The sequence below is a fragment of the Salvelinus namaycush genome, chromosome 25, assembly GCF_016432855.1.
Source record: "Salvelinus namaycush isolate Seneca chromosome 25, SaNama_1.0, whole genome shotgun sequence".
Classification (NCBI taxonomy): domain Eukaryota; kingdom Metazoa; phylum Chordata; class Actinopteri; order Salmoniformes; family Salmonidae; genus Salvelinus; species Salvelinus namaycush.
Genome location: NC_052331.1, coordinates 20,854,024 through 20,866,032, shown reverse-complemented (window position 1 = coordinate 20,866,032; position 12,009 = coordinate 20,854,024). Strand labels below are relative to the sequence as shown.

The following is a 12,009-nucleotide window of genomic DNA, read 5'->3' as shown; positions in this document are numbered from 1 at the left end:
TTATAATTCACAGTATCACAATTCCAGTGGGTCAGAAGTTTACATACACTAAGTTGACTGTGCCTTTAAACAGCTTGGAAAATTCCAGAAAATGATGTCATGTGTTTAGCTTCTGATAGGCTAATTGACATTATTTGAGTCAATTGGAGGTAAACTTGTGGATGTATTTCAAGGCCTACTTTCAAACTCTTTGCTTGACGTCATGGGAAAATCAAAAGAAATCAGCCAAGACCTCAGAAAAAAAATTGTAGACCTCCACAAGTCTGGTTCATCCTTGGGAGCAATTTCCAAACGCCTGAAAGTACCATGTTCATCTGTACAAACAATAGTACACAAGTATAAACACCATGGGACCACGCAGCTGTCATACCGCTCAGGAAGGAGACACGTTCTGTCTCCTAGAGATGAACGTACTTTGGTGCGAAAAGGGCAAATCGATTCCCAGAACACCGGCAAAGGTCCTTGTGAAGATGCTGGAGGAAACAGGTACAAAAGTATCTATATCCACAGTTAAACGAGTCATATATCGACATAACCTGAAAGGCCGCTCAGCAAGGTAGAAGCCACTGCTCCAAAACCACCATAAAAAAGCCAGACTACGGTTTGAAACTGCATATGGGGACAAAGATCGTACTTTTTGGAGAAATGAAACAAAAATAGAACTGTTTGGCCATAATGACCATCGTTATGTTAGGAGGAAAAAGGGAGCCTTGCAAGCTGAAGAACACCATCCCAACCGTGAAGTACAGGGATGGCAGCATCATGTTGTGGAGGTGCTTTGCTGCAGGAGGGACTGGTGCACTTCACAAAATAGATGGAATCATGAGGAAGGAAAATTATGTGGATATATTGAAGCAAAATCTCAAGAAATCAGTCAAGAAGTTAAAGCTTGGTCGCAAATGGGCCTTTCAAATGGACAATGACCACAAGCATACTTCCAAAGTTGTGGCAAAATGGCTTAATGACAACAAAGTCAAGGTATTGGAGTGGCCATCACAAAGCCCTGACCTCAATCCTATAGAACATTTGTGGGCAGAACTGAAAAAGCGTGTGAGAGCAAGGAGGCCTACAAACCTGACTTAGTAACACTAGCTCTGTCAGGAGGAATGGGCCAAAATTCACCCAACTTATTTTGGGAAGCTTGTGGAAGGCTACCCAAAACATTTGACCCAAGTTAAACAATTTAAAGGTAATGCTACCAAATACTAATTGAGTGTATGTAAACTTCTGACCCACTGGGAATGTGACGAAAGAAATAAAAGCTGATATAAATCATTCTCTCTACTATATTCTGACATTTCATATTCTTAAAATAAAGTGGTGATCCTAACTGACCTAAGAAGGGGAATTTTATTAGGATTAAATGTCAGGAATTGTGAAAAACTGAGTTTAAATGTATTTGGCTAAGGTGTATGTAAACTTCCCACTTCAACTGTACACCTCTGTTTAACCTCTGCCTTCACTCCTCTGATGAGAGTTTGAGGTAAGAAATCAAACAGAAGAGGAGTTCAAACACTTGGGCATCTGTTCTTTAAGACTTAAAGAATATACCAATAAGCAGCACGACACATCACATCTAATTGCTTGGGCTGCTTGATCGGTTCTGGCTGTGACTTTTGCAATTTTCTCAGTATCATCAGTAATTATCCACACACAAAGGAGGTTAAAGAGTGTTTTGTGCCATTCTAAATCAAATTTCAAGAGGCATTAAGAACCATCCTGGAATCTGGCACTTCCAGCTCAAATGGGATAATGTTTTAGATTGACTTGTCAGCTGCTGATGCCAAGGCAATCTACTACGGCCTTTCTCAGTATGCACGGTCCCGCTGGATGTGTTTCCGTTGGCTGAGAAAGGAGGGATGGGACACATTGTCAAACTGATGCTACCGCTCCTGCTTTAAAATTACTGAGTGATTCACTCCTCACAGTGTGTGTCCCCCAAATGGCACCCTATTTCCTACATAGCGCACTCCCTTAGACCAGGGCGGCCCATAGTGCTCATGTCAAAAGCAGTGCACCATACATGGAAAAGGGTGCCATTTGGGACATACCCAGTTTCTGTGTTGAGAATGAGGACGACAGCATCGAGCCATGCATGGCCAGCCCCGAGACCACAGATTAATCTGCTGCCAGTTAATAGGGGACAGTGTGAAGGATCAGGACCTTGATTATCACTGTGAGCTACATTTTTGGAAAGCTCAAATCTGGCTTGGAAACAGTGTGACTGCCAGGTCATTGGGAGAATCCTAATTGCATACTTCTCTTGCCTCGCCTTCTTCTCTAAAACCATTGGAGGAGAAGGTCAGAGGGGAGAGAGACCAATGGGTTTGAGAAGGATGCAAGACAAGAGGACGCAAGGAGTATGCAATTGAGATTCTCCCATGGATTCGCATTCAGCTGGGGAGCGCTGTCTAATAGCATCCAAAACTCTATGGAGGCATGTTATTGTATATAATGATAATTTGCACATGAAGACTTTTCTCAGCCATTGCTTTGGTTATTGTTTCTAAATATCACCTTTGTATTGAGATTTAGCGAGGCAATACTATTATTTATAAACAGATACAAAATTGACAACTTTACCAACAGGTAATGACCACATCTTTGCTGGCAAAACAGGAAAACAAGCATTTTCTTCCATGACACCTTTGTGTGAACATTTTAAAAAGAAAATGACTGCACCACTGTTCCACATTGCCGAAAGCTCCTCTGCTGGGCAGCAGAGTGAAAGACCCACATTTAAACACCAGCTTACCTTATGCTCCTGGATCTGACATTCAGCAAGCTTTAGAGGAAGACAACTATGTGCAACTGTACTATGTACAATTAAACAATAAGTGTCTGGCCCCCATACTGAGCAAAGGCCATCTGCAAGGAAGACAGGGCTAGTGGGCTAGTCTGGTCTCAGCTAAAACACACTAAGCTTCTCTCTAGTCTAAATCACTGGGTTAAATTGTCTGTGGTGCTTATGATCATTATAGCATGCTGGTTGAGTCTCTCAAGGACAGCCACTTCTCAGGTTAAACTACAACATTTTAATTCAGCTATCATATCATTTAGCATTTTGTATATGTATGCAGCGCCACTGGCCTCCATGACTAGGGGGCAACTTTCACTGGAGGTGGGGGCATGCCCCCCTCCCCCCCAACATTCTGAAATTGCATTTTTGTCCCCCCCCCCCCCAGTTTTATACTTGGAATGTGATACAAAACAAGGCAACCGTGTCCTTTAGGACCATGTGTACGCTTCCGAGCGGTCGGGTAGGCTGTTGGGAGTGTTTTTCCAAACGGATAAAAAAATTATAATAACTCAAAAAATATATGTCCCCCGCACTTCTAAAACAAAAGTTCCGCCCATGTCCATGACTATCCATTGCTGCAGGAGATGATACACTGATCATCATTTGTTTTAATCATGAAAAGAGCACACCTCTCATGCCCTTTTGAAGGAGAATATATCACCCCCTTGCCCCCTATTCCTTTTTGCTGGATAACCTTTTACAATGACACATTCATTTATCTTACAGGTGCCCCTGTGCGTGACTTTCAGACACTCAAATAACCACATTATGCATCAGATTGTATGGATTCGGCTAAATATCAACACCACATTCTATTATATAACCGCGCTAATGCCCGACAGTTACTCCATCCCAACACTGATTTGTACTCAGGGCACAAGCTATTCCTCTGCATAAAAGCACTGGATGGATACTTTTAATAATTCTATTCAAATATGTATTTCCTCCCGATTTATTTTAAACCAGACATTGTTCCTGTGGAGGTCTCATTGTTTTTACCACAAATGGCCTCAATTTTTGATTCACTTTAAAACTCATTATATCCAAACTCACTGTCAAAAAAATCGTGTTCCGCCTGCTGAATGTGTTAGGTACATCAGACAGTAAATGGACATAAAATAATGTGATGAGCAAATGTGTCTTGAGATTTCGCCCTCTGATTTAATTACATTCAATTCAGTGACTTTCTAAATAAACCATTGGAAAAGGTTTAATGGTCCCCTGCATACTGAAACTGAATCACAGTGGTTATGTCCTAAATGGCACTCTATTCCCTATATAGTGCATTACTTTTCAGAAGTAATGCAGTACATAGCGAAAAGAGTGGGGCATTTTATTGCTCTGTTGTTGTGGCTCATGGATTATATGCTACAGATGTAGGATCTTCATTAGCTACAGCAGGAAAATGATCCTGCAGCAACAGGACATGTGAATTATTATGTGGATTATAATTAACAGACATTGTTTGTAGGGGTTGATACATTTTTTGTTAGGGCAAACCAAGTCTGATATTTTAAAGTGGAAATTACAAACTTTAGATCCTTTTTAAACTTCGAATACAGGTTGCATTTCCTTCTGTCAAGAGGTGACAGCAATTCTACTTGATTATGGAATACGACAAGTATTCTCTATTCTCTAGTATGCACTTGTTAAAAATGCAGGAATGTCACATACTCCATGCAATGTAAATTACAAAGTCAAAACACTAACAGAGAACTTGAATCCTTAATCTAGCTTTAGCACTGCTTCCTGCAGTTTCCGTCATTCATATAAAATAAAATCAATGTTTGGACTTACAGTTGAAGTGGGAAGTTTACATACACCTTAGCCAAATACATTTAAACTCAGTTTTTCACAATTCCTGACATTTAATCTGAGTAAAATTCCCTGACTGATGACTTGAGATGTTGCTTCAATATATCCACATACATTTCCTTCCTCATGATGCCATCTATTTTATGACGTGCACCAGTCGCTCCTGCAGCAAAGCACCCTCACATCATGATGCTGCCACCCCCGTGCTTCACGGTTGGGATGGTGTTCTTCGGCTTGCAAGCCTCCCCCCTTTTCCTCCAAACATAACGATGGTCATTATGGCCAAACAGTTCTATTTTTGTTTCACCAAACCAGAGGACATTTCTCCAAAAAGTACGATCTTTGTCCCCATGTGCAGTTGCAAACCGTACTCTGGCTTTTTTATGGCAGTTTTGGAGCAGTGGCTTCTTCCTTGCTGAGCGGCCTTTCATATTATGTCTTTATATGACTCGTTTTACTGTGGATATAGATACTTTTGTACCGGTTTCCTCCAGCATCTTCACATGGTCTTTTGCTGTTGTTCTGGGATTGATTTGCACTTTTTGCACCAAAGTACGTTCATCTCTAGTAGACAGAACGCGTCTCCTTCCTGAGCGATATGACGGCTGCGTGGTCCCATGATGTGTAAACTTGCGTACTATTGTTTGTACAGATGAACATGGTACCTTCAGGCCTTTGGAAATTGCTCCCAAGGATGAACCAGACTTGTGGAGGTCTACCATTTTTTTTCTGAGGTCTTGGCTGATTTCTTTTGATTTTCCCATGACGTCAAGCAAAGAGGCACTGAGTTTGAAAGTAGGCCTTAAAATACATCCACAAGTACACCTCCAATTGACTCAAATAATGTAAATTAGCCTAACAGAAGCTTCTAAAGCCATGACATCATTTTCTGGAATCTTCCAAGCTGTTTAAAGGCACAGTCAACTTAGTGTATGTAAACTTCTGACCCACTGGAATTGTGATACAGTGAATTATAAGTGAAATAATCTGTCTGTAAACAATTGTTGGAAAAATGACTTGTGTCATGCACAAAGTAGATGTCCTAACTGACTTTCCAAAACTATGGTTTGTTAAGAAGAAGTTTGTGGAGTGGTTTAAAAACTGTGTATGTAAACTTCCGACTTCAACTGTATGTACTGGACACTGGCACTGTCACGTTCTGACCTTAGTTCTTTTGTTATTTCTTTCTTTTAGTATGGTCAGGGCGTGAGTTGGGTGGGTTATCTATGTTTGTTTTTCTATGTTGGGGTTTTTCGTTTGGCCTGATATGGTTCTCAATCAGAGGCAGGTGTTTGTCGTTGTCTCTGATTGGGAACCATATTTAGGGAGGTTGTTTTGTGGGTGGTTATTTTCCGTGTCAGTGTTTGTTCCACACGGAAATGTTTCGGTTTGTATTTCACGTATCGCTTATTGTTTTGTTTCTGTGTTCGTTCATTATTAAAGAAAATGAACACGTACCACGCTGAGCATTGGTCCTACTCTCTTTCTCCCAACGAAGATCATTACAGGCACAATACATTGCATCTTTCATGCTCCTTTACAATGAGTATATTTACATGCACACGAATAATTAAATATTAAACTGATTATGGCAGTAGGCCAAGTATGTAAATACACTACATGACTAAAAGTATGTTGACACCTGCTCGTCGAACATCTCATTCCAAACTCATGGGCATTAATATGGAGTCCGTCCCCCCTTTGCTGTTATAACAGCCTCCACTCTTCTGGGAAGGCTTCGCACTAGATGTTGGAACATTGTTGCGGGGACTTGCTTCCATTCAGCCACAAGAACATTAATGAGGTCGGGCACTGATGTTAGGCGATTTGGCCTGGCTCGCAGTCGGCATTCCAATTCAGATAGGGTAGGGTTAGATAGGGGTGAGGTCAGGGCTAAGTGCTGGCCATTCAAGTTTTTCCAGACCGATGTTTTATCTCTGTATGGACCTCGCTTTGTGCACAGGGGCATTGTCATGCTGAAACAGGAAAGGGCCTTCCCCAAACTGTTGTCACAAAGTTGGAAGCACAAAAGGCGGGCTGAACAGGCCCCGATTAACATCAATGGGGCTGTAGTGGAGCCGGTCGAGAGTTTCAAGTTCCTTGGTGTCCACATCACCAACGAACTATCATGGTCCAAACATACCAAGACAGTCGTGAAGAGGGTACGACAAAACATTTTCCCCCTCAGGAGACTGAAAAGATTTGTCATGGGTCCCCAGATCCTCAAAAGGTTCTATAGCTGCACCATCAAGAGCATCCTGTCCGGTTGCATCACCGCCTGGTATGGCAACTGCTCGGCATCTGACCGTAAGGAGCTACAGAGGGTAGTGCGAACGGCCCAATACATCACAAGGCCAAGCTTCCTGCCATCCAGGACCTATATAATAGGCGGAAAGCCCATAAAATTGTCAGAGACTCCAGTCACCCAAGTCATAGACTGTCTAATCTGCTACCGCATGGCAAGCGGTACCAGAGTGCCAAGTCTAGGACCAAAAGGCTCCTCAACAGCTTCTACCCTCAAGCCATAAAACTGCTGAACAATTCATAACATCGCCACCGGACAAATTACTGTGACCCCCCCTCCCTGTTGTACACTCGCTGTTTTTTACCTACTGTATGCATAGTCACTTTGCCCCCACCTACATGTACAAATTACCTCAACTAGCCTGTACCCCCACCCCCTTACTCTGTATTGGTGCCCCCTGTATACAGCCTCGTTATTGTTATTGTTATTGTGTTCATTTTATTATTACTTTTTATTTTAGTCTACTTGGTAAATATTTTCTTCTTCTGAACTGCACTGTTGGTTAAGGGCTTGTAAGTAAGCATTTCACGGTAAAGTCTACACTTTAGTACACTTTTGTATTCGGCGCATGTGACAAATAACATTTGATTTGAGAATCATCTAGAATGCCATTGTATGCTGTAGCGTTAATATTTTCCTTCACTGGAACAAAGAGGCCTAGTCCAAACCATGAAAAACAGCCCTAGACCATTATTTCTCCTCCACCAAACCTTACATTTGGCACCATGCATTCGGGCAGGTAGCGTTCTCCTGGATCCACCAAAGCCAGATGGTGAAGCGTGATACATCATTCCAGAGAATGTGTTTCCACTGCTCCATAGTCCAATGTCAGCGAGCTTTACACCACTCCAGCTGACGCTTGGCATTGCACATGGTGATCTTAGGCACATGGTGATCTTAGGCTTGTGTGCAGCTGTTGGCCATGGAAACCCATTTCACGAAGCTCCCGGCGAACAGTTCTTGTGCTGACTTTGCTTCTAGAGTCAGTTGGGAACTCGGTAGTAAGTTGTTGCAACCGAGGACAGACAATTTTTACCTGCTACCCGCTTCAGCACTCGGCGGTCCCGTTCTGTTAGCTTGTGTGGCCTACCACTTCGCGGCTGAGCCGCTGTTGCTCCAAAATGTTTCCACTTCACAATAACAGCACTTACAGTTGACCAGGGCAGCTGTAGCAGGGCAGAAATTTGACAAACTGACTTGTTGGAAAGGTGGCATCCTACGTCTGTATGTAAAACCATCCAGCCAAGTAATGAATCCCTTAGTCTAGGCACAGGTCAACTAAAGGATGTATTTATTAACTCGAGGGAACTGTGCTCTGCCCCATTATGTATCTATCAATGGCACCACATGTTCTCAGCATTTTCATATGGTCAGTGACAGTTAAAAGGAAGGAGGAGGAGCAGGAAATAGACACAGCTCAGCAAGAAAACTCTGTCCCTCTATGCATCTTGTTGTCATCCATCAAACAAGCACAGTAATTACTAATGGTCTAATTATATCATGTCTAGGGGAGTAAAGTACCCTGAGATTCCTCACTTACTTGAATAACATAATGTTGTATAACAGCGGTACAACACAGTTGTGACATGGCTGAAATCTAGCTCATGGAGAAGGTTGGGGAAATGTGAATACAACTAAAGTCACATAAATAACTAGGCCTAGTACATATATACATACTTTGATTCATTGACAAATACAACATGTTTTCTCTATTAAGCTTCACACAGACCGGGACAGGGATGACAGTGAGGTGAAGTACACTCTCTCAGGAGAAGGAGCAGGCACCATCTTCACCATAGACCAGACGACGGGCGATATCCATGCCTTGATGGGTTTGGACAGAGAGGAGAAGTCTTACTACACATTACGAGCTCAGGCTATGGACATGCACACAGGCAGGCCTCTGGAGCCTGAGTCTGAATTCATCATAAAAGTTCAAGACATAAATGACAATGAACCAAAGTTTTTAGAGGGTCCATATACAGCCAGTGTCCCAGAGATGTCACCAGGAGGTAAGAAAGGCACCTATACTGTGTTTTTTGGCTTGTACAAATCCATATGGGGTAAAGCTACTATGACAATGTTGGACAGTGCGCTACACTATTTTTGACAGGCATCCTTTAGGACTACTGTACAGGCCTAGTTATACTGTCTACGGTTTCATCTTCATAGAATCATATGATTGAGACCGGCACAGGTTGGTTTAATGTCATTGCAGGCAGGTGGCCTTGATGTTTTCTGTTGTAAATGTTTTTGCAGTTGAAGGGTATAAAGTACACTATTTGCCACAAAAACACACATTAAAAGCCAGCAACATTCATTCACAGTAAATTGCAGTGGACTCACCCAATGTTGGTCATCTCGAACAAACCGCACCATTTTCTAAATACATGCATCGCATGCTGAACATAATGAAATGAGCAGTTGTTTAAAGACCTACACTGGGCTGCAACCGGGGATGAATAACAAAACATTAAGTCAACTCAACAACATTGCTAACGATGTACTACTTTTAACTAGGCCTCAAATGACTCCCCTGAATTCATATAAAATCGAAGTAAGGCCTAAGTAGGTTCTCCTACCTTGATCACTGAGCACAGGTGGGGTACCAGGCTCTGCCCATAACCAGCTAAACCCAACAAAACGTTACACACAGGTATTTCACATTCGCGCCCCTATCGCCGCAAATACTGGCACACACAGGAAAATGCAACAGATGAATGACATGGAAGAATGAAAGAAACACATTCTAAGGAGTGAAATGGCTAAATGTTAGTATGACACAAAACAACACTGGCATTTCGGTAATAGTAGCAAACTGAAACCATGTAATTTAACGAAACACTGTGCTGTAAATTATTGGGTAAGATCTTAGAAAAGTGTCAATGATAAATACACTGCTCAAAAAAATAAAGGGAACACTAAAATAACACATCCCAGATCTGAATGAATGAAATATTCTTATTAAATACTTTTTTCTTTACATAGTTGAATGTGCTGACAACAAAATCACACAAAAATGATCAATGGAAATCAAATTTATCAACCCATGGAGGTCTGGATTTGGAGTCACACTCAAAATTAAAGTGGAAAACCACACTACAGGCTGATCCAACTTTGATGTAATGTGATGTAACAAGTCAAAATGAGGCTCAGAAGTGTGTGTGGCCTCCACGTGCCTGTATGACCTCCCTACAATGCCTATGACCTCCTGATGAGGTGGTGGATGGTCTCCTGAGGGATCTCCTCCCAGACCTGGACTAAAACATCCGCCAACTCCTGGACAGTCTGTGGTGCAATGTGGTGTTGGTGGATGGAGCGAGACATGATGTCCCAGATGTGCTCAATTGGATTCAGGTCTGGGGAACGGGCGGTCCATAGCATCAATGCCTTCCTCTTGCAGGAACTGTTGACACACTCCAGCCACATGAGGTCTAGCATTGTCTTGCATTAGGAGGAAACCAGGGCCAACCGCACCAGCATATGGTCTCACAAGGGGTCTGAGGATCTCATCTCGGTACCTAATGGCAGTCAGGCTACCTCTGGCGAGCACATGGAGGGCTGTGCGGCCCCCCAAAGAAATGCCACCCCACACCATGACTGACCCACCGCCAAACCGGTCATGCTGGAGGATGTTGCAGGCAGCAGAACGTTCTCCACGGCGTCTCCAGACTCTGTCACGTCTGTCACATGTGCTCATGTGCTCAGTGTGAACCTACTTTCATCTGTGAAGAGCACAGGGCGCCAGTGGCGAATTTGCCGATCTTGGTGTTCTCTGGCAAATGCCAAACGTCCTGCACGGTGTTGGGCTGTAAGCACAACCCCCACCTGTGAACGTCGGGCCCTCATACCACCCTCATGGAGTCTGTTTCTGACCGTTTGAGCAGACACATGCACATTTGTGGCCTGCTGGAGGTCATTTTGCAGGGCTCTGGCAGTGCTCCACCTGCTCCTCCTTGCACAAAGGCGGAGGTAGCGGTTCTGCTGCTGGGTTGTTGCCCTCCTACGGCCTCCTCCACGTCTCCTGATGTACTGGCCTGTCTCCTGGTAGCGCCTCCATGCTCTGGACACTACGCTGACAGACACAGCAAACCTTCTTGCCACAGCTCACATTGATGTGCCATCCTGGATGAGCTGCACTACCTGAGCCACTTGTTTGGGTTGTAGACTCCGTCTCATGCTACCACTAGAGTGAAAGCACCGCCAGCATTCAAAAGTGACCAAAACATCAGCCAGGAAGCATAGGAACTGAGAAGTGGTCTGTGGTCACCACCTGCAGAACCACTCCTTTATTGGGGGTGTCTTGCTAATTGCCTATAATTTCCACCTTTTGTCTATTCCATTTGCACAACAGCATGTGAAATTTATTGTCAATCAGTGTTGCTTCCTAAGTGGACAGTTTGATTTCACAGAAGTGTGATTGACTTGGAGTTACATTGTGTTGTTTAAGTGTTCCCTTAATTTTTTTGAGCAGTGTACATTATTTAGCCTACAAGGTGAAATGAATAGACAAGGCCTACGCATTGATCTACATAAGAAGGTTAGGCCTCTCCATCTGTCTGGTAAATACAATTACTTAAAGTTAATGGTAAGGTTTATAACACCATAATCTCTTAATTCTCATCAAGTTTAAACCATGTGAAAGCTTCAGATAACCAGCATTCATCCAAAAAGTCCAGCTAAATTGTCCAGCTAAAATCCTATAGTCTATGTAGGTTACATTGCATGTCAGAATGTGTCTAATTATGTCATTACATTTTTCTTTAACTCCAAAACCATACGAATATTCTTAAAACGTAATGCTTGAAGTCACAAAAAGAACAGTATTTCTAACAATTTCCTTCCCTTGGTCTCTGCCTGACACACAGGTACCTTTGTTATGCAGGTGACTGCCACAGATGCTGACGACCCCTCCTATGGGAATAGTGCACGGATCGTCTACAGTATCCTACATGGACAGCCTTACTTTTCAGTCGACTCCAAAACTGGTGAGATCACAACACAGTTCAAATCAAGGCACAACCACAATGTCACATGGAGAGATTTGAAAACCAAATGTGTAACTGGCTTTTACAATGGCAAAATGTAA

At 42.9% G+C, this 12,009-nt stretch overlaps 1 protein-coding gene across 1 annotated transcript in view; it reads left to right on the top strand.

The window, feature by feature from the left end:
- The window catches only part of LOC120019840 (cadherin-12-like), a 28,457-nt gene that overhangs the window by 472 nt on the left and 15,976 nt on the right, over nucleotides 1–12,009 (top strand). Inside the window, exons 2-3 of the mRNA XM_038963256.1 lie at nucleotides 8,638–8,932; nucleotides 11,789–11,908. Coding sequence (XP_038819184.1) covers nucleotides 8,638–8,932; nucleotides 11,789–11,908 — 415 coding nt within the window. The remainder of the gene's footprint in view (nucleotides 1–8,637; nucleotides 8,933–11,788; nucleotides 11,909–12,009) is intronic.